General features: G+C 36.1%; 1 protein-coding gene across 3 annotated transcripts in view; it reads left to right on the top strand.

The window, feature by feature from the left end:
- The window catches only part of GPR155 (G protein-coupled receptor 155), a 29,769-nt gene extending 7,251 nt beyond the window's left edge, over positions 1-22,518 (top strand). For 2 of the 3 annotated variants that reach the window (XM_064451630.1, XM_064451629.1), the window contains exons 3-16: positions 3,412-3,811; positions 5,210-5,375; positions 6,628-6,783; positions 7,773-7,856; positions 9,176-9,296; positions 10,567-10,651; positions 10,733-10,823; positions 11,909-12,158; positions 12,817-12,918; positions 14,618-14,751; positions 16,298-16,393; positions 17,389-17,453; positions 18,147-18,284; positions 20,498-22,518. In XM_064451630.1, coding sequence (XP_064307700.1) covers positions 3,412-3,811; positions 5,210-5,375; positions 6,628-6,783; positions 7,773-7,856; positions 9,176-9,296; positions 10,567-10,651; positions 10,733-10,823; positions 11,909-12,158; positions 12,817-12,918; positions 14,618-14,751; positions 16,298-16,393; positions 17,389-17,453; positions 18,147-18,284; positions 20,498-20,720 — 2,111 coding nt within the window. In that variant the 3' untranslated portion in view covers positions 20,721-22,518. The remainder of the gene's footprint in view (positions 1-3,411; positions 3,812-5,209; positions 5,376-6,627; positions 6,784-7,772; positions 7,857-9,175; positions 9,297-10,566; positions 10,652-10,732; positions 10,824-11,908; positions 12,159-12,816; positions 12,919-14,617; positions 14,752-16,297; positions 16,394-17,388; positions 17,454-18,146; positions 18,285-20,497) is intronic. The other variant, XM_064451632.1, reaches the window with a different exon arrangement.
- The last annotated feature ends 913 nt before the right edge of the window (positions 22,519-23,431 follow it).

Below are 23,431 nucleotides of genomic sequence, written 5' to 3'. Positions count from 1 at the left end.
AAAATATTCTGTGCCTCTCAAATTCTCTTCAGATCACAAGGTTAAGGAAAAAAAGAAAACAAGTTTGTTCTAGTGAAGCAAAAAGCAAGATATTTGATTACCGAACTGAAAAAATACAGTTACAAAAAGGAAGCTTAAAAATGCCATTCCAGATTATATGTAGCAACAGGCAGCTCCATATTTTAGATTACTTGAGGAGTTGGCAGTTTTATTCTCCCTACTCCAGGGCAGTATACTGAGGAGAATCTTGAATCTTCTGTACTTGCTTCAAATTTGCTGGATATGTGTAAAATATAGACAAATGTGATTGCAAGCTTTTTTTTCCCTGGATGAAAATACCATGTTTCCCTCAGTTGCATCTCCTGAGATTTATTCCTCTTGAGAGAAATCAGAAGCGTATCACAAATAAGGCTGTGAGGATCATGTCTCTTTTTCTTGGTATTGGATTAAAATGCCAATTAGGGTGTTTTGTTTTTTCCTATTTTGAGGTTGTCTGAGCGTATTTCCATTGTATCCTTCTAGTTAAAACCTTCTTTCTACTTTGAGTGACTTTCTTGCCAAATTGCATTTTTCTTCAAGTATTTAATGATTTCTAAAATATGATTCATATATCTTCTATGTACAGTCTAGCCAGATTCACAACATTTAGTTCACTAAGAGCTTTACTGGAATACTTAACGCAACAGTAATGTTGTAGGCACTTAAAGGTTGTTAATTTCTCAGAGCTGTTTATTTCCTTTCCTGTCCTTTCCCTTCTCCCACCTCCAAACTTTCACTAGTGTTTGGTTCATACTGCCAGGTGTGCAGATGTTTTACTGGTGATGGCTTCTCTGAAGGGTTTGTAGGACTAGGCAACAAAGAATGCCTCACTTATTTCTTTTTACGTATGATAATAGGTAATATTTTGAGCAAAACCTGATCTTTTAATGGAAATATATTTTAAAGGCTGCTTCAGCTGAAATTTGTAAAGGAAAAAAATCAGTATTGACAAATCTGTGTATTATAATAACACTATTTAAAAAGGCAGTTTGAACTCTTAAATAATGTCCTGAGTTTTCATCCCATGTAATTTTTTTTCTTTAATAATCACTATGCTGGTTTTGGCTGTTGAGCAAAGATTTGCATGTAGGAAAATTAAAATACAGACTAAATTTTCAAAGATGACCTCTCTGGTTTTTTTCTAATCACAGTTCTACACTGCAAACTGATGTTGGTTCGGAATGAAAAACAACTGGTACAGAGATTTGCTAGCAGACCCCCAATATAAATAGAATTACTATGATAGAAAGCTTTGTCTGTTTGGTTTTTATTACTAGGTGAGATGATATAACTGACAAAACAGCTTCATCTACATTCTGGTGCTGTATTGTTAAAGCATAGGTGTAGCAGAAGTGTTATGTGGATGATGGCTCACTTACCATGACTTTAATGGTGCTAACTGTATTAAGCATGAACAACTAGTGTGTGATTTATATGTAATTTTGAGCAGCTGGGATGTGGAAAATTGATTTTTTAAAAAAAGTATTAAAATATCTTTTAATTTCAGGTTTTTGTTATGATCAGCAAGCAGGTGCCTTGATTAAAATAAAAAGAAAATTTTTCATCAGAGATAGAAGTCGTGGATTATTTTCACTGTCTTAATGATTCCTTAAGAATGATTCCTTAATTAGCACCCCCCCACTCCCCCCCACTGACTTAGCAGTCTACACTGCTACCTTATGCTACCCTGGAAAATGCATTGACTTCATACATCAGTTAAATTACTTACAGTGCTTAATATAATGTATTAAGTATACAGTTTCACTTTGCCAAAAAATAATGATTTATTACATTTTTCACTCAGACATTATTTACGTGTGACTTCTGTTGAGTTGCATTTGATTTAAATGGGCATTCTGTATAAAGCAGCATAAAAGCATCACTCTAATGTTTGGGGTTTTAGAAAATTTGACTTACATAAAAAGTGTCCCGCATGTTGTGGTTTTATTTATCAGAATATATTCAGTGTTTAAAACTGGCTTGTTAAATGCAGTAACTAACCACAAACTTGGTAGTTCTGTTCAGCAGTTTATCAAGGATTTTACGACAGAATGTGTTTCTAACTTGGGTAGGAAAAACTAAAATGGAAGCATCACTTTGCATATTTCTGAAAAGTATTGGAAATAATAACACTATAAGGCAGGTGAAAGGTGAATATTATCTTTCCAAAGAAGTCTGGAAAATTAATGTGGCATTCTTACACAGCTAAGCTCTGTGTTGTTAACAAGAAAAACAGCAATTCTGGTAGATTGAATTAATTGTTTAGTACACATATAGGAAATAAAACAGTATAGACCTAGTAGTTTAAAAATAATTTCATTTGAACTCTTTGTTTATAAAATGCATTTAAAATGCAAACACGAAGCAGTGATGGCAATTTAAATGTTATTTTACCGCTTATGTGAGAAAGTGCTTCATATGCATTGTTTCTCCTTTTCCTTTTCTATTTTTCAATACAAAGTCTTGAAATTATGATAGGGAGACCAAAACCATCTGCATTTGGCAGGATTCAAGACCTTGCAGCTTTACAAGTGACTCCTGCCCTTAATGTAGGGTATTGTAATTGAAAGAAAACAAAATCCTACTTTAAAAAAATAATTTCTTTTAATTCACCCTGGGATAGAATCTTGTGTATCTTTCAAGAGTCTTTTCATGACTTTGGAAGTGCTGCTAGTACAAGCTTGAAGTAAGAAGCAGTTCTACATTGACTCACAATTATGTGGTAGCAATGAAACAAATGCTCATGATTTGAAGTTCCTTGAGGGACCAGAACTACGGTGATAACTCTGGTCCTGAGTAGTCCCAGAAGATTAATTAATAATTATGTGCTAGTGTATTTTTTTATTTGGTTGTTGCTTTGCTGTGTTGTATGGCATCAGTGTAGAAAGATGACACCTGATTTATCCACTGAAAAACTGGTTAAGTTCCAGATATGTGAGACTCCCCTAAGATGAGAAGCAACTTGTGACCTGCAAAGGCACATCTAATTCTCCACGGCTGTCATGTTTCTGGGGAGGAAAAGCAATTCAGAAAAAACACATTTTTTTCCAGCATCTGGGATGACTCAAAGGGCGTGTGGGATTGTTGTTTGTTTTTTTTTTCTTGTAAAAGTTCCATATTCATAGAATCATTAAATAGTGTTGGATAGTTAATCTTTGATCTTTAATGTGTTCATTAGATGACTGTGACCTAATGGTGATTGGGCATACTTCTCTTACTACATCATCTTATACCGACTGTAAATGCATTTACTTCTGAAGGATAATGAAATAATTTTTCTCTAGTTTTCAGACAACAAAACGTAATTTCAATATTAATGTATTTTTGTGCTGAAATGTTATCACTCATCGCTTTTCATTTCCTGTCTTCTAGTTGAAGCTTTATATCAAACCACTTACCCAGAATATCTCCAGTACATTTACCTAGTGGCTCCAATATCTCTTATGATGCTAAACCCTCTTGGGTTTATCTTCTGTGAAATCCAGAAGTGGAGGGATAATCGCACTGTGTCACACAGCAAAATCAAAATAGTGGGCCTAGCACTCCTTCGAGTTTTGCAGAACCCAATTGTATTCATGGTCTTCATAGGAATTGCCTCAAACTTTATTCTGGGCCAGAAAATTCCCGAATACCTTGAAAACTTCCTTGATGGACTGGGCAGTTCGTTTTCTGGCTCTGCACTTTTTTACCTTGGACTAACCATGGTGGGACAAACAAAAAAACTGACAAAGGGTATGTTTGTTGCACTGATCCTTCTCATCACAGCTAAACTGTAAGTCTGATTTATGTACTTTTATAATTTTGTTCTCTAGATGTTTTAAGCTCTGAATATACTGGTCAGATGACTTTTCTCTCAAAATCGTTATAGTGATAGTATGTTTCACTTCCAGGATTTTGGGTGAGTGCTTCCCAAACTCTGGCAGCATTCAACACTTAACTTTTAAAAGAAATTTTGTATGTCACAAACCTGTTTTTAGGCCCTGCAGAGAAAAAAGTTTGGGGGTGCTGTGGCTTCATGGACTGCCCGGAGGCCATCTGTCATGAATTGGGTGTTTGGGGAATTAGTAGCTTCAATTAAAATTTACTAGTTAAATAGTTAGACAAGAGTGAATTTAAGTATTATTTGATTAGTATTTGTATTTTCTTTGGATTACACACAGCATCTCTAAATTAGTTGGTTTTCCTTGCTTTGTCTATAAATCATTGAAACTGCTGTGTTGGAAAAGCTTAAAAATGGTTGCTTTACACTCTTAAACTGACTTTCTTTTAAGCATGAATAAAAGACAACTTGTATTTAGAACTTATGCCATCATTATCTTCCCCTGAATATATCTCAGTTACTGGTGAACTAAATACTTTATTTGCTACAGAGCTACAATTAACATAATGGAACAATTGTTTGGTAGCTAAGTTTATCCTGTAAAATTTGAAGATGCGTTTGAGTATCAATACAACTAACTAGCCAGGCTTAAAGACCTAGTCTGTAAACCAGCTCAATGACAAATTTTGTAAGAGCATGAGAAAAAAATATTTTTAATGTTACCACTTTGCTTTACTGGTGACTTTATGTAATTTGCTTGTGTAAGGCTTACAGAGCGAGTCTGTGTGAGATCTGGGTTATTGCTAAAGGTGAACAGAATAGCAGTGATGCAGGGATCTTTTTGCTGGCCAAAACTTTCAGAATGGGATACTTAAGCTGGAGCCCTTGTTATATTTCAGACAGCGTGCAGAAAGGTGGTCTAAGTTTCAAAGCTGCTGACTGCTTTAGCTACTATTAACAGTTGAAAAATTAGGGGGTTTTTATATTTTACCTTTCTAAATCTGAGGTTTATACAAAGAATGTGTCTGCACAATCAGAGAATGTGCTTATATCCCAGACTTTGTTGTCAAATTTACCTTTTCTTTGTGTGTGTGTATGGGGTTTTTTTTTGTCTAACTTGTGGCACAAAATTTTTAAGCACCTGATAAATGTCATGGTAACATTGGCAAGGTTATCCTTGCCAAAGGCAAGGCAGTCATTCAAAGTGATGTCAGTATTTTGCTTTTCATAAATAGTATTCAAACGAGTGTTAAATTTCCGTTTGGTTCATTTTCTGAGTAAAGGAAAGTCTGTTGCTATAGCTTGAGTAATATTTTTTTTTAACTACTTTTTTCCCCCCTCTCTTTTCAGACTTATGATGCCATTTCTCTGTAGAGAAATGGTGGAACTCTTGGACAAGAGTGACAGCGTAGTCAACCACACCAGTTTATCAAACTATGCATTTCTTTATGGAGTCTTTCCAGCAGCACCTGGTGTCGCAATATTTGCAAGTCAATTTAATATGGAAGTAGGAATTGTATGTAGTTAGCTTTTCCCAAACATGTACTAACTTTTGATGAATTTGCTTTTCTATAGTATAGACTTCTTGGATTTATTTGTACTCCCTAGGTCTCAAATATAAATTAGATTTCAGATTATTAATTAAGCAAAGTACTTTTTCCTGATGTCTCAAGTGTCTTGATATTACATGTTCATCAAAAAGTCCTCATATTTTTCTTATTTGTGACTCTAGTGGGAAGAACTAGGATAACTTTAAATACAAAGAACTTGTATCTTTATGGGTTTGTTGGGTTTTTATTTTCTTTTTTTCCCCCACCAAAGACCTTATCTTTGAGCTACTGTTTTTGTAGGAAAAACAGAAATTATGTTACTGACTTCAGTAGGAGCAGTGTTAGCTTAATGCTGAGAACTTACAGAACTTGTGCATTAACTGATTCTGTTGTGTTGCCCTTCAGTTAAATCTTGTGATAGAAATGTGTTTTACCTTTTTTTTTATAGTAGATGGTATCAATTATCTCTTCAACTTAAAATACAAATTTTTGTAACTGTTTCCTTTCTTCCACTTGAACTGACATTAAAACATTCCTGTTGATTCCGTTTGTTTTTAATGTTACCTGTTTTTTGTTTGTTTAGATTTTGTTTTGTTTTTAAAGAAAAGGAGGAGAAAAAAAGCCACTGAAAGTAAACCTTACAAGATAGAATTTTGTGCCCAACAAACTCAGGAAACCACTTTAAAACAGAGATCTGTAGTATCTGTAGTATCAGTAACAATTCACACTTCCGTCACTGTGCAAATTCTAGAGAGCAGAAAGACAATGAGAAGCCAAAACAGAAATCATTTAAATGTAAATATATGTGGCGTCTTCTCATTAATTGGTGCGTATTAGTATTTGCATAACTACATATTTTCTTATTTATTTACAGAATGAATCTTTGCAGCCAAAAGTAAATTGTGACATTGTAAATCCATGCCTAGACTAGTCATTGACACCCATGAAAAAGCTCTGTAAGAATTTGCAGTAGGGAACTCTGTTCCTACTGTTTCAGAAGCTTGTTAAAATTTTCAGTCTAACTGTATGTATAAAATGGATACTTTCTGGCTCAAATTCCAAGTGGTTTGTTACAGAAACAGCTCAGTGATTTGTTAAAGGTCTATGTATGTTTAATTCAAAGGTACAATTTTGCCAGTGGTTGTATTCCTGAAAGTAGATTATTTAGCTTGAGATCTGATTAACTCTGTTCTTGTTTCTGTTTGACTCTTTTTGCAGATTACCTCAGGCATGGTGATAAGCACTTTTGTGTCTGCACCTATTATGTATGTTTCTGCGTGGCTGTTGACCATTCCATCTATGGACCCCAACCCACTGGCATCTGCACTCCAGAATGTTAGCTTTGACATAAGTATTGTCAGCCTCATTTCTCTGGTAGGTGTTGATGAAGTGAAATACAAAAGCACTCTCGTGTCAGGGTAGCATTAGTACATGAGCAGCAAATCGAGTCATGATAAGATGACTCTCATTTCCCCATTGTATCCTGTTGCAGAAGGATGAGGAAGGAGTTAAAAATCTTCTTGCTTTAACAGTGGGTGAGCTGGAAAGCTGCACTGAAGAGAAAGACGAGTAAGTGAATTAGAGCACTAGTGCAGGGCTTAAAAGTTTGTTCTTTTTGGGCTTTGGGTTTGTTGTGTTGGTTTTGTCTTGTTCAGCTCCAGAAACATCAGTGAGTATTTATTTAATGAAGTATTAATGCATATTAATGAAAACATTTAACTTGGAAGTTTTCACTTAGCTTTATCAAATCCATTTTCTAGAAATTCTGGTTGCACAGTTCTTAAAAAGTGGGTTGATAATTCAGAAGTCCAAGGTGAATTGTTTTTTGGCTTTATAGGCACTATGGATAGTGTCTTTGTTTTGTTTGTTTGTTTAAATAAAAACATCCATGTTGGAGGAAGTTGGAATTTTCGTAAGTTGTTCTTTTACTGAAGTCCTCTTGTCTTGAAACTGTGCATCAAGGGAAGCCACAAGTGAACATTGCCTCTTGCTGTCATGGTCACTTTGGGAGATTCAGGGGAGGGGGTGGAATTTTAAATTCTGAGTTGTCAGGCTTCTCTGTGGTTACTTATGTCCTGAGGAACAACCAGGCGTCTGTGCACTAGAGGCAAGCTCTTGATGCTTCCTGCAAATATTTCACCATCATAAGAACACAAAAATACATTGCTTTTTCTGGCTGTAGTTGCTGAGGCGTAGGGTCTGGTAGCAGATGGTCTGGAGCTGACTACAGTAGTCAGGTCGCTAAGAAACTTTTCAGGACGATTTGTTGTATATTTAATTTCACCATAGTGCACCAGAATACTCATCTTGTTCTTTTGGGTTTTGTTTTACTCTTAAATTCAATTTATTCTTGTGTGTTACAGATCTGGTCTCTTATTGTTGTTCTTCTGAGTAAGAAATACAAACAGCTTCCTCATATGATTACAACAAATCTACTTGTTGCTCAGGTCAGTAGTAAGAACAGCACTGTTGCCTGAGTTTTGGTTTTTTTTTTAGTCTTACTTTTAACATTTTTACAAGTTTGGTTTCTACAATGGTATCTTTGTAGCCGTCTGTAGAGGGCAGGGGAATCTGATGTGTGACTTGTCCAATTTCTGTGCCTTAAAATACAGCCTTGAAGCAAATGATAGTTCTTGCTGGTAGTATGGTTTTCAAACAGAACTCTAACCTATCAGAATGGAGAGTGGCTTCTGAAATATATTCTTAGTATTATAAGTTACTGCCCAATACTGTTGAGTGTGCTTCTGTGTCAGTTTATGCCAATCTGAAGTCAGCAATGCCAGGATCATCAGCAGCGTGTGTTTGACACTACGGTGACCTGATTCAAGGAGCTAAGTAGAAAACTAATCCCCATGCTGGTGTAGCTCCCTGAAGTGTCTCACTGAAGGATCAGAGAGGTACCAGTACTGATGCAAGGAAGGGGTGTGGGAATGCATGGCTAGTGGCTAGGGAAGGGCAGAGCCAAATAGTTCTGGAATAGTTTTAATTGTTATTTAAACTGAGACAAAACTATAGAGTACGTGTTCCTTCTTCCCTTGAAGCTAATTGCACAACTGCTGTTAAATTCAGAGAGAGCAGCCTGTGCTTGCAATATATCTGTGCAGTAATGCTTTCTGAAGTGGTCTGTAGTTCAGAAAAATACAGTAAACTCTCTGAGGTCTAATCATTGAGTCACATTTGAAAAAAAAGTCATGCGTGAGAGTTGCAGGTGCTTCTTGTCTATAACAGCAAAGTTAGCTTTCATCTTAAAAAAAAAACTTGAACTACTGTATTACTGTTTCCATAACATTTCAGCCTATCTTTCCAGATTCCTTCAGTACTAAAACTGTCGTATATGCAGTATTACTGGGTGAAAACTTGTATAATTCTTGGCTGAACAAACATCTGTTGACCTCAGCTTCGTGTCCAAATAATTTCAGACAAATGGTTTGTACTTAACAGAAGCTTTACGTTTTACTTATTATGAGATGTATAAAGATTATATATTTTTTTGGACTTACCTTACTCCCAGTTTATCTGAGCTATATAATTGCTGTCCAAAAAAATCCCTCCTGAAAATAGGGTACCATAGTCAGTAACATAAATGTAATACTGAGTTTACTGCTGCACTGCCTTATGGCTGTGAGAACTATGCAATTCATAAAAATCACACTCCAGTAAATCTGGGGGTGGAGTTTTGACGCTTAATATAGCTATATTATGCTGTGTTCAGTTTTTCTTGTCATCCTTTCCCAATTTAAATGATGACATCTTACCTTTCTTCCAGTTTATTGCTTGCATTGGAATGGTGGTATGGAATTTCATTGTTAAAGAGAAGGACGTCACCGTGCAGGTCCTAGTATTTATATTCCTCTACAGCTCACTTTATAGCACCTACCTGTGGACAGGTATGATTTTTCTAGGTAGAACTTAGGTACTGTAATAAAATATTACTATACTGAAATAATTTTATTATATTCTTCAGAGTAGTTGTTCCTTTCACTTGTTCATGTTCTACAAATACACAATCTTGTAAGCTGTGCCAAGCTGCAACACTAGCAGTGCTGGACTCACTGGTTCTGCTATTGGAAGCTTATCCTGAGGCAGGTCTTTTTTGTCTTTGCTAGACACAGCAGCCTTGCTAGCTTGTAACAAAAGACAAGAACCTGCTCTCAAAGCAGAAGCAATTACAAATAGAGTGAATGGGGTGGGTTGCCCTTCAGCTAGTTAAAAACTTATTGGTGATTTTTAATTAATGCAGAGTTTAAGATTTTAATTATTCAGTATTAAGTAGATTTTAAAACTTTGTGCCTCAGAAAAGTAGGAAATACAGAATGAAGGGAAATACCAAAGTAGCTTTAACATTTCTTTCCTCTGGCAATTGTAATTCCTAAAAACAATGTGTGTTCTGCAGGTGTAAGTGATTAATGAAGGGATTACTTGAAATAGGCAGAACTGAAAGATGCATCAAGAAGCTTGGAGAACCTTACATGTATGATTCAGAAAGAGACTTTGGGTATTCAGGAGACTTTTTATACTGCTCTTGAGTCCAGAAGTATAAGGGTTTAATTCTTGTGGTGTTTTTGTGGAGTAAGTTGTATTTGTTAGTTTAGCTGAAATAGGTAGCTAATGATTAGTATAGCCTAACAAATACTAGTTTTGCTTCAGCATGGGAAATGGTGCTGAGCTTTTGAGTTGTGAATAGAATAGGCAGTTCCAGAAGAGACTCCAATATATAGTTATATATCTAAAAATACGTAAAACTTTAACAAAAAAGTTTTTAAAGAAATGTTGTAACAGAATACAGCGTTATTTGTTGGTTACTTCAGTTTGTCAGTCTAGAACAACTGCTGTTGATACCTTAAGAAGTTAGTTAATTCTTAAATGTCTTAAATGTTTTTATGACATCTTTTATGTGCTTGTGAACCCTTCTGCGCATTTAGAAGTAGATGTCTAATATAAATGTCCTGGAATTTCTTCAGTTTTTCTTTATTAATATGATTTTTAAAAAGATAATAGGTGTTTCCATTTTACTTTCTCAGAATACAACTAGAAAAACAATTTTGGACTATTTGAATGTCTGAGAAGAATATCTTAGTTATTGAGCAGATCACATTGAATTTCTAGACTATCAGTTCCCTTTATAATAATAAACAAGGCATTTGCTGTTTTTTGTAGGTTTTCTATCTTTCTCTTTGTTTCTGTTGAGAAAGAGAGAAACAGTGAAGATTCCCATTGGATTTATTATTATAGCTGGATGGGGGTAAGTTAATTCAGATGTTTCCCTGTAGAATCAGTGGGACCATGCTAAATATGTTACTTTGTTTGCGTTTTGCTCTTTCAGAGTCCCAACACTTCTGGTGGGAATCTTACTAATTGTTGGTGAACGTAACAACACTAGTATTGACTCTGCCTTTTTCTATGGAAAATGTCAGGTATGGACATGTTCTGTCCTCATCACTTCAGACTTCTGTTGTGTCCAATACATTATTGAGAAATTGCATTCTCTGTTTGCTTCTTATGTAAGTAGCTTTCAGTCAAAGTACAGGCTACCATAATAACAGGATCATTATGGAATGCTTATAGATTGATACAAAAATGTATTTCTGTAATGAACCATCAGGAAAACCTGTTTGAACGAGGACCTTCACCTTTAGGCAGCTATGACTAAGAAAAAGAGGGAGTAGGCTTCCCAAAGAAAAGGTTTAGGAGTGGTAATGAATTGCAGAGCCCTTTTCCTGGTGACTAATTTGTAGTCTCACTTGATAATTATCTAAAATTGTTACCATCCAATAGCTAATTGATGGCTTTTGGTCTGGAATAGATAGGATCTACATTACATGTGTAGCAGTAACTGCTTGCACTATGGGAGACTTCTCTGCACAATCATGAGTTGAAAGTCCCTGAGCCTGAACTACATTTTTTACCAAGAAATAGTTCCTGTTATCAGAGGATGTGAAGTACACTAGCATGGATAGTTGTCATGTTTTCCCTCTGCCTGCCTTATGGATAGAGAGGCTATGAGTCTCTCAGGGTTATTCATGTGGCACTTTCACAAGTACTAAAATAGCCTCACAGTGGACTCTAGGTATCAGTGGCAGATGATTAGAAGGAAAGGTTAATTAATGGGATGCTCCCCACTGGAGAAAGTGTGGAAATCAGAGCTGTGCCAGAGGGTGACAAGAGCACATTCCTCTTTGGAATTAAAAGGTACCTGAACAGAACTTAAACTGGAGCACTAATGATCCTGAGGGGAAAGATGATGATGATCATCAGGGATGTTTTCGGATTGCATGGGAAGTAGGGGTCGCCACTTAAAAAGGGGGGGAGAGAGAGCGCTGAGGTACTCGGGCAAGGAAAATTAGTCTTGTGTACTGATCACTCCTCCAATGCCACAAGATGCAAGAGCAGTAAATATTTGTTAGCATAGTTAGGAAAGTACAGAAGTTAGAAAGACTGATATATGCAACTATTTTCCTTTATTTTGTATTTAAGTATATTTTCTTTGCTCTCTTAACAGATAATTACCACAGCAGTGATCCTGTTCATCAGTATATTGATGTCGGGTATCTCACTTATGTGCATGAACAGAAATAGGCAAGAGTCAAGCTATGAGGTACTGAACCCTTATTCACCATGTATCCAAGTGGAGCAGGCTGAAGTGGAAGGGAGTGAGGGGAGTCAAGTTTCAGCCACTGTGCTTCAGCCTTCTGCAATATCTTCTACACCACCTTCTCAAGGATCTTCTGCACAGCCATCTGCAGAAAGAGGTAGGGAAAGTAGATTTGTAAAAGAATAAATGTCTCAGGATACAATAAAATAATGTTCCAAATCTAATTCTGGCCTGAGAAGAACAGTTGTTTACACCTTCAAGTGTTACACTAGGCAGAAGAAAATCTAGATATAACTGCCCAAGGATTTAGGTTTATGTTTCTAAGGAAAGTTTGATGGTTATCAGTGTAAGGGTAGGGGAAGTGGACAGGAGAAAAAGCGTATGTATGGGTTTTTTACGTAAGCAGTGGTATCTCGATAAAGATATGAAAAATGCAGTCCACTAGGTGTCTTAGATTGTTTACTCACTAAACCATCTCTCTGAGAATGAATTATATGCCCACGGCATTGCTACTAAATGTGTTCCTAGTCCTCCTTCTTTGTACATAGCCTTTTTGATCACTTCCATATGTTTTCCCTCTAGCTAAAAGTGCTTGTGTTGCTTCCATGATGGTAGTATTATATTAAATATTTCTATATATTAGTAGTGTTACCCATTTACCCTCTCAGCAAATGGGAAAATTTAAGTCTGCCTTCCCTTTTGGGGTTATTTTTGAGTATAATAGTTAAAGCTGTGTAGCATATATTGATATACTTGGAAAACAGAATATGTTAGTGAAGGAAGCCAACTATCCTGTCACTGTACATGCTTAATAGGTTGCTGTTCTTGTCAAACAAAGAATGGTGAATTATCCTGTGCCGGAGAGAGCAAAGAAGTGTCAAATGCTGTTGGAAGCAAGGTTCCTCCAATTGAAACAGGTAAAGCAGTAGTGTCTCCTTGTTCTAATACTACAAACTCTTCCACAACATTTATGTGGGGTGTTCTTGCAAAGAAACTGTTCAGGCTGTTGTCCTCTCAACTCTACCTGGATAACTTATTTCATGTTAAGTTCAAGTATTAGGAATATGTTAAGTGTGTGTACTCTTCTGCCTGATAGTTATTAGTAATCTTTCAGTTCTCAAGATAGTTGTTTTCAGGCTTTTTTTTTTTTACCACTAAGCTACTGTAACACATCCTTCTGACTTTCCATCATTGCCTTGTTTGGACACTGGGAAGTTGAATGCATAACCCTACTTTGCCTCAAGTTTTCAACTTCAACATGCTTTTTTACGTTCTCGTATTCACATCTTGCATCTTCTGAAAAGGCCTTTGAAACCTTTGTTGTAATCATGCACATGTTTTGGTTGAGAAACTTTTGATCTAGATGAGCAAGCACTTACTGCAGATTAGATCAACTATCCATGCTGCTGTATTATCCATGTCTAGGGGAGAGAGATGGAGAAAATTGACTAAGGGGGCTTTAGGAGTCACTGAAATAGGAAAAAATGGATCAAAGTGACTGTTCAGCACCTGATGGAAGAATGCATGCTCAGCCCATTCTCATCATACATCCCTTTCAAAAATCAAACCTAGCTGCAGTGTAGCCTTTTTTTTTTCCTATTTTCTTTTCCTTTTTTTTTTGCATCCTTTGTTTAGATGCAGCATGACTTTCAACAAATCTAAATATTTCACACTGAAATGTACTTAGTTATGTCTCCTCTCATAAAATGCTAGCTTTCCACCTATTGCCAACTATTTTATCTATCAAGTAATTCAGACAAACATCATAAGAATGTCTTCCAATCATGCAGGAAGGCTGCTTTAACTTCCTTATCTTAAAAGATAAGGTAGAAAACATCTTATGATCGAGTAGAAATCTTTTCCACCTACTGAGTGATCACTTCAAAATTATAAATCAGTAAAAGCAAATTGTAATGGATACACTATTGTAACTTTGCCCGCAATAGTTACTAATCATTCTACCATCCCATTGAACTGCTGTGACAGGTATCTGGTGCAAATACTTAGGTCTGTCCTTGCCAGGAAGTTTTTCACTGCCATCTAGAGGAAGATTTTCAGAATTCCTTAGAACTCTGTAGCTGGAAGATTAGCATCCATTCTCTGTGTGTTTGGCTCTTTTGACTGATAGAATTATGACAGTGTTCTGATATAGCACGTTAAAAATACAGTCACAGAACTGAAATAAATACAGTTGATTGTCTGATCTAGAGCTCAACAACGCTGAGATACAGAGCAAAAACTTTAGAGCTGATGGTATATTTTAAATCCTTATTACAGAAATTTATTCTAAGTTTAAAAACTGTTCTGAGAAAATGCTACTTTTTCATTATTTCTAGTAGTGTTTTCTAAATGTTAGCCTAACTTAAGTTTGCATTAAACCTTTGAAATAAGAGTTCTACTGCAAAAAGTTCCTTCATTTTAGGAGGACGTGTAAACTACTGTTTCATTTGAGACTAGATGTCTGGACAGGTTATTGTCAAAGTTAATATTAAATTTTGTGAGTGTGACTTCAGTACAGATACTTACAAGGTAATGTAACTGCAAGTTACATTAACAAGTTTGCCCATGGAGTTCGTAAGTTAGAAGCCTAATGAAAAATTCTGGTTTGTTTTTCAGCTGATCAGTGTGTGAGTCATTGCAATACTCAAACCTGCGTATTGGCTCAGGAAGAACAGCTGCTACAGACCGGGGACAAACAGCTGGCCAGACATGTGCTGCTGTGCTTACTTCTTGTTGTTGGCCTGTTTGCTGTAAATATTTTTTTTCCTCATGTTGTTTAACTCTTTGAGATGGAATGATTTTTAGGAAAGCTATGTAGACAGTCCAGTAAATATCTTCCAATTCCTGATGCAACAATTCATTAAGTAATTTAGAGGCTTTATTTTGTTCTCTTACTGGAAGGAAGGATAACATTAAATTAATTTTTCTGTGCCACATCATAAATTAAAGGCAAGTTGAGATTGTTGTTAGTGAGCAAGGCATTCTGGAGAACCCTAAAGGGAAAAAAAAATATAATTACATAATTTGATAATTAATTCATCACTACCACCCTTCTTCCCATTTTTCTTAAAAGCTAGTCTTATTTCCAAGGCAACAATCAATTAAAAATACAAAGTGAATTCTACTTCTGAAGGAGACTGTACAAAAATTGTTTCCATCTGATCGTGCATATATTTGGAACTTGGATTTCTTCAAGGTGCTTTAGTAATTAAGAATAATGTAAGACTATTTGAAATGGCAAAATGCAGTTTTGTTGCTTTTAGTGGTGGTTTGGAGGCAACGTAGCTAAGCTGGTATTGCCAAGCATTGTTACAGACTAGATCCCAGCTGTGAAGGTGACTGCTCCTGTGTAAAAGTGTGAAACAGCAGAATGTAATGCATTAGGGATATAATCTGAGTTGTTAACTGTGACAAATATGAGAAACAACTCTCTCCGTTTGAATGTCATGCTCAAAGTTGAGCTTCTTGTGGATGACAATTAGGGGGAAGTATTTTTATTTGAAATGGAGAATGCTATGGCACAAATACGTAATACTGCAAAGCAGGACAGCATGACACAACTCTGTAGTATAACAGTTACTACTGCTGCTTTTCAGGTCCCCTTAAATTACAAAATGGATTTTTTTCCCCCTCAAACTTCCTGTATCAAATATTCCATGCTAATATATTTTTACATCCTCTGTATTTAAGAGCTGTCCCAAATGTTTGCCTCTGTTTTAGCAGTATCTGAATTACTACATAGATACTATGAAATGAGGCCAGTTACATTAAAGAATTGGCCTTTACACCCAAAGGGGTTAACTTTGTAGGTTTTTTTTTTTTCCTTCTGTCAGGCATCTAAAATAGCTGAAGTGGTATGTGCTTCAGCTTAACGCAATCTTAACTATGCAAAAAATACGTAGAAAGCACTGGTCTCAGCTAAACAGGCCTAAAGACAAATACTGCAAGTCTGTCTGGGCTAATATTGTCTGTGTTAGGTTGAATACCTAAGTATGCTTAAGGCAAGTTCCTTATGTAAGCATATAAAGGGGCAGGACCTCGACACTGGTATGTTTTGCATTATTCTGTTTAAAAACAAACAAGCTCCCCATACCCCCCCCCACTATTAAGCCTGACTAAAATGATGGTTTAAGGTGTTTGTTCCCTCTTATTTGTCTTTATCTGAATCATTTGTTAAATAAAGACAGTGAAAATTGTGCAAGAATCTGTTAGCATGTGAAGAGTGAGAAAGTGCTTGTGATTTTTAACACTCAGGTTATGTTTGTGGTTTTTGTTGTTTTGTTTTTTTCTTAACAGAATCTTTCCAGTTGTTTGTGGTGGCTGTTCAACCAAGAGCCTGGAAGGCTATATGTGGAATTGCAGTTCTTCTGTGCTGTGTTTAATTTTGGTCAGGTACTTATCAATGTTTATTCTGAAAATTATTTTGTTAGTGGGTGTTGCAGCACATGTTACAAGCACTGTAAATTGAAGTCCTCAAACAATGCGGAAGTCACCAGCTCCTTACATTGTTTTACACTTTTTTCTGAAGCTTTTTCTTTTGCTTTATTAGCTTTCTTATCATAATGCATGTCTTATGTGCTGAGCGTGTTCTATGTGCATGAACTCTTTCAAAGGTACAAATGACAACTGAGTGCCAAATGCCTATGGAAACTGAGTAGGATTTTAGCTTTATTTGTACCAGAAAGTTTCATTGGTGTCTACTCTGAGGAACTGCACCAGTGTAACTACATATGTGCAACATGGCTACATGGATACTTTTCACTGTAAGGCTTTAGGATATCATCTCTTCAGTTTCAGTTACAGCACCATTAACTAAGAGCTGGCAATTAGATGTGTAATTGTTCCAGCTGCACATAGCTTTTTTCAGTGCAAACTGACACAAGATAGCTTTATTATCCATGAAGGTGAAAGCAAGGCAGTGTTAATACACATACTGAAGGAATGTTTAGAGATCCAATGACAGGTGTGCCTACAAGATGCACTGCAGTATCAAGTAACGATAGTAGTTTTGATACAGAAGCGGAACAGAAAAGTGAGTGCGCATTCTAGCATTCAAATCACAGTAACTCAGTCCTTGACATTAACAAAGATGGATTTAAGTAACTGGGTCTGTAAGGATACTGATGTTTTAAGTGTCAGGTGGTATCCAGCATTCGGTTTACTGAACTGGTACTTGAACAGTTTCTTTGATGGACTGTTAAGTATTAATCTGTCTTTTTAAGGCCCAAATGAAAAATCAAAGCAAAAACAAAATGCGTTTTGAATGACCTCTAGAGAAGAGGGATACTTCTCACGTGTGTTTTGGCAATGAGTTTTTAACATTTTGTCTGTTCTTTAGAAACCAAAGTTTTATCTTAATGTTGCTTTTTCTATATCTTTTCCTGCAGGGCTTCATTTCCTTTGGTATTTTTGGCTTAGATAAGCATTTAATCATTCTACCATTCAAGCGGAGGTAAATAGAATCTTTACATTACACCTATAAATCTAATTATTAAAGGATATTGAGTGTTCAGTGCCATTGCATTCCATTGCCTGTTTGTTCGATCTTCCGAATTTCTTTTCTCTCCCAGTTGTGGAGAGATAATTGCGGTTCACTGTGCAGAAGTTTTTACTGCTGTCTGAATGACACTCCCAAAGACAAAAATCCCACAGGCTGCCTATAGGCAAAATCTTTGGCAAATGATGCTGAAGTATGCAATTGGATCAGTGAGATGATGGATCTTCAGAAAGAATTTCAGCTAATAAATTAAAACATTATAATCTGGTTCAGCATTCGCATCTATCATCACTGTTTTAAAGTCCTGTACTCATAACCTCATGCAGGTGCTTTGTGTGGATGGACACTTCGATTGCCCTCACTGTGGAGGCATGAGTTGTACAAAGCTGTCTTAGACCTAGCTGGCTGCGGTGTGAATCCAGCAGCTGGGGCTGGCTCCCAGCTGCTCTCTTCCCAACTTCTGCCTGAGCCTAGAATAAACCCTCTCAGTGTTCAAAGGCCATACAAGTTTATTAGGAAGATTGTAAAGTATTGGGCACAAACCCAGTAAAACAGTTGTGATAAGCTTCCTATGGTTCTGTCCTATTATTTCCAATTTCCTTAAAAATGCCTCTGGTTGATTTGCAGTTTTTCTTTTTCTTTTTTAAGACTTGAATTTCTCTGGGGAGGAAGAGAAGCAGCAGGGCATACAGATTCGTCTGTACCTGAGGAGATCAGGATGACCTGTCAACAGTTTGTTCGTTATCACAGAGATCACTGTGTCAAAAGCATTGTCAGAGGCAGAAGGTAAGGTTTCTGCCTGTACATAAAACTTGTTACAAAGGTCATTGCTCACCTTTTGGAAATAATGAAATGCAGTTTAATCTGTCTGTGGGCAGTTCCTGTTGTAGCATATTTATGCAAGCCTGAAGGTGAGGATTAAGAATTTAGCAGTAACAGAGAAATGTTTCTGGTCTCAAACTGAAACGCTGAGGTGCAAGTTATCACATTATCCTATATAATCCTATATATCCTATAAAACCTATCTATTATATAGGGTTTATATAAATTATAAAACGTTTTGTATCATTAAAGCACAGCCCCAGTTTTTGCATTTAGCTGGAGTTCAGGAGAGAAAATCTTTCTGAAGAAATGTATATGGTAATGCCTGTAATAGAGTGTGTGTGAGTTTTGTCAAACTTGAGACCCTTCATTTGGTTTGTTTTGAGATTAAGAAGGTATAAGTATTTATACGACTGAATGTTTACTAATAAATCGCTTTTACAGGAGGCGAAACTATTGCAACTGATGTCAGTGCGTACTAGAGGCCACTCAATACATGAGATTATAGTGTTTTTAGGATCTTTACACCTTCTGAGTTAGTACAATTTCTTTTGCTCATTCCTCTTGTGAGGCCTAATCCTCAATTTGTGAGATCAGCAAAGCTTTCAGATGCAAATCATGATACCAAAATCAAGGATTATGTATTCAGGTATGTGTAGGTGGATGAGAAGAGAAATGCAGACAGAAACAGCAGGAACAAAGGGAAAATTCTGCCTTTATTTAAATATGTACTGTATCAAATGGAGACATGAAGAATTGTTCTAACGAAAAACTTCTATTTTTCTTCTTATATGAGCTTTTTACTAGGTCTAGTTTGGTGGGATGGACTGGTCTTTTAATGGTCAGGTAGTCCAACACCACATTCTAGAACTGGTTTTGACAGCATCATGATTTTGTTCAGTCTCCTCAGATAATAGTAATGTTCCATAAGAAATAAAGTAATAAAATTATCCATTTAGAAAAAAAATGAACTATGGCAGTTCAAGGACTTGCTTCTTTCATGCCAGACGGAAAAGATTTCAGAAAACGTTTTTTTTGAAAGTTTTTACGGCTGTGTTTCCTGTGCCTCTGCTGCTATTGTGGTTTCCTGGGCTTTGGCTGCTCATTTGGTTGGGTTTTGTTGGTTCTTTAATCATATATCACCTGAGACTACATCAAAATCTGACATTTATTGCTTCATTGTTTCAATATTATGTTAGTGCAGAACTAGTTTTGTGTCTTATTTCTCCTTGTGAGTTAAAAGAAAGCATTTATCTTTTCATTTTATTCCTCTAACTTGATCCTATCTTTGATTTAAACACTGTAACTGAGACCTTGTAATCATGCATTTTTATTTATTTTAATTTTTGCTTCTCTGCTAATAGATGTTAACAGTTGCTTTCTGCTACTGCTGCTTTTAACTTAAAAAAATAGAGAAAAGAGAAAAATAGAGAAAGAAGTTTGTTTTTTCCTGTGTAGCTGTTAATCATCTTCAGAAAACCCTGTGCTTGGGTTCAATAGAACAGATTTTAGACAATCAGAAACACTCATTGCTGCAGGTAAATTTCTGAGTGGTATTTTTACTACAACTAGGTAGATATTAGTGGCATTGCCTCATAAATATGTAAAATAAAATTAGTTTAGTCTTGTTGTAAAGCATTTGTTTTTTCTTAGTACTGCCTGTGCGGTAAATATTTAACCAGATATGCAAGTTAAATGTTTTTTGTTTACAATATATGTAAGCATTTAGTGTCTGTTTAAAGCTGAGAGAAATTATAACATGGAATTAAAGTGCAGATTGAGATCCTGTTGCTGTGGGCATGCGGCACTCAAATCAGATATTTTGTTGCAGAAATGGCCATGCTAATGAGTACATGGGAAGTAAGTACCCAAGAAATAGACTTACATTGTGTGTGTGTGTTTAGGAAAATTGCTACTTATGTTCTCTGAAGTTTATTTGCGGAAGCCTAAAATAACTTTGTGCGTACATTTTGCTTCTCGTTAATGTGTCTGTAGGAAAAGGTAGGGAATATTGGCATGCCCCTAATATACAAAACTTGCAAATTCTCTTCTAACATGCTCTTAACTATCATGATGTCTTTCCTTGTTTCCTGCTATTTTTCCTTGCCTTTCCCCATCGTGCAGTGGTGATACCAGATTTACAGAACATGTGGGTGAATCATTCCTTTGACATACAGGTGTGGTGCAAAGATCTCCACTGGCATCTTCTTTGGCTGTGACCTGGTGAACTGGCTCATGCAAGTTGGCCTTGCCTCTGACTGTGGTGAAGCTGTGATGTATGGAGACAGACTGATGAAAGGAGGCGTCGTCCAGCATATTACAAATGAATTTGAATTTCGGGATGAATATTTGTATTACCGCTTTATTCCTAAGAGATCAGTTGCAGTTGAGAGCCATTGACCTGAGCACAAGGCAGCGGACAGGCAGTTAGGGGTGAATGTGACCATCTCCTCTGCCTTTACCACTGGAATTGGAAGAATTTCTTTCTCAGGGCTCTCACACACTTGTATTATTCTCTTTTGTAAAGTTAAGAGATGTGGTTCTACTTGTGTGTATTCTGAAGGAGATGGTAGCGACTGACATTTAGTGAGTGTTCCAACCAGAATGCAATTAGAACAAAACAAGATGCTCTGAATTTAGAGTATTTTTTCCATTTTAAGCAAAACAAGTAGTAAAATGATGTGTGTCACTGTCATATTGTAGAGGAATTATAACAGCAGCTTTAGTGACTGGTGCCACAATGGAGGAAGGAAAAAAAAGAGAATGAGAGGTGTTTTTCGTGTTGCTGTATGTTTTCTGTATTTTAGTCTGATGAAATATTGATTCATGTTTATGGTCAGGCTTCCCCCTGACTTCACAGAAGTAGGATTTCTTTTATCACACCCCAGTTTTTACTACTCTTGTCTAACACTAGGAATTTTTTCCAGCTGTTTACACCTCAGATCAGGTGGTTTGTTTCTCCCTTAGAGATAAAATCCTCCATTTGTAAGAGTAGAATTGTTGTGAAGATGGTTCCAATGTCAGAGGATTAAAGCTGAGGAAATATTGAGTGGAATAAATAATGATTTTGTACAAACTTACCAAATCTTAAAAACATAAAAATACCCTCCGCTCCCTCAAATTAGAAAATGATATAGTGGAATTTCATATAAACCATTGGTTCTGAAGTTTTGCCTTATGTTGGTCAAGAGTAGATTTTTTTTACCTCCTGAAGTTAGCTTTTCCAGTTTCATTCAGAAGTGCCAGCCTTAAATAAAGATGTTATGGAAGCCTTGGATACCTGTGCAAGTCAAGACAAAAAAAATTTTATCAAATCAGAAAACCTTTTAAATGAAATACAATAACTTTTAAACCTATTATACAAAGAAACCTAACTGAACATCCACGTTAGGGTTTAGAGTAGCTAAAGATACTAAAATTTTAGTGTTGCTTGCCTAACACAGGTTCCTAATAAGCCTCAGGTATCCCCCTATGATTTTTAAATAGTTACTGTAGTGTCATTCAGATTCCTGTGCACTGAAGGCAGAATCTGAGAATCTGTGTGTCTTCTGCACTGTTTTGAAAAGATTAAAGACAAACTGTAATATGATAGCCATTATGCTGGCCTCTTAAAACTGCAGGAACAGCACTTACGTCTATATAAAAATTTTATATAGTGAGGGAAAGGAACCTAGGTATAAAAAAATAATTATTTGCTCAAGCATATGAAACTCTTGTCATCCTTTTTTTAAAAAAGTCTTTCCCTTTTCTCTTTTTTAGTATACAGATTTTTATCATGGCTACTTATGCATCTACTTTGTATTAAGAATTAAAAGTGATCTTAGCAGCATAAACTACTGTTCAAGAAACAGTTGTTTTATGGTAGCTATAACTCCATGTAAGACTTATATTGAAAAAATAATTCCTTTTACTGTCAGTCTTATTGCACATCTGCAGCGTGCACAGAAACCTAACTGCATCCTACTACATATGTATGCTGTACAAACTGACATATTTTAACGTTTTCCAGCAACAAAATAGTTGACATTTGTATCAGGCTGTGGCCACAAAGGAAAACAATAGTGTATTTCCATTACAACTGCTGAAGACGGCTACATCAAATATTTTGGAATAATTAGATACATGTGACTTAAGAGCAGAAGCTGTGAGTATGTCTGGCTTCTAAATACTGCAACTTGTCAATAAATCGTTTACTTGATTTCAGAGTTCTGAGCTGTGATGTGATGTGAGGTGTGGGAGGGGTTATGTGTGCCAGTCAAGGTTTATGAGAAATGCATTTTTCTGAGAGATTTGTTAAAGTGGCTCCTGCGTTTCAAATTTGGTCTCTCTTAAATCCACCGTTGATGCTTTTTAAGTAGGCAGAGCACTTGTTAATGGGTGTTCACAAAAAGATGCCAGTCTTCATCTAACAGCTAAGCAGATCTTTAGGAACGTTTCACATTATCATCTACTTGCCAAACGCATTTTTTTTATTTCTTCAAATGTTCAAGAAGTTAATCTTAGTTCAGTTTCACAGTTCCATGCATAGTCATTGTTCTTGCACTCTTGTCTTTCTCATTTTCATAATTAAGTCCTGTCCTTGCCTCCCTTGTTATAATGGCTCTGCTATTCCCTAGATTTGAACAAATGTCCGCTTTAAGTAAGAAATTGCTCCAAATTTCTGCTCAGGGAAGGCTCCTTGTTACAAATTTAATGAAGATAACACCTTTAATTGACAACTGATGCCAAATTCTGTTAGATTAACTGTTGCAACATTGTGACTGCTGATATCATACCCATTAGTCCAATGATAGTCTATGATGGTTAATAAATAGACTAAAGAAACTATGAATTAAATATGGGCTATGATAATCTATTTCCAAGTCACTGGTTACTTCTAGAAGCTAAGAATAGAATTGGAATCGCTTTAGAAAGTTAAATAACTGTTTTATATGACAAATACTTGCCAGTGCTCCTTGGTGGAAGCAAGTCTCAAAATAGTTGACAATTTGATCTATGTCAGTAGTTGATCTACTGATATGTGAATTTTTGGTGGTTAGAAGTAGCTTTGCTTTAAAGGTGTGGTCAGTGGTGCAGTGAGTTCTTTTATTTTGAAGGTGGATTAGTTTGGG

The sequence above is a fragment of the Phalacrocorax carbo genome, chromosome 5, assembly GCF_963921805.1.
Source record: "Phalacrocorax carbo chromosome 5, bPhaCar2.1, whole genome shotgun sequence".
Taxonomy (NCBI): Eukaryota; Metazoa; Chordata; class Aves; order Suliformes; family Phalacrocoracidae; genus Phalacrocorax; species Phalacrocorax carbo.
The sequence above is the reverse complement of the archived record's forward strand: the minus strand, read 5'-3'. Positions and strand labels throughout refer to the sequence as shown.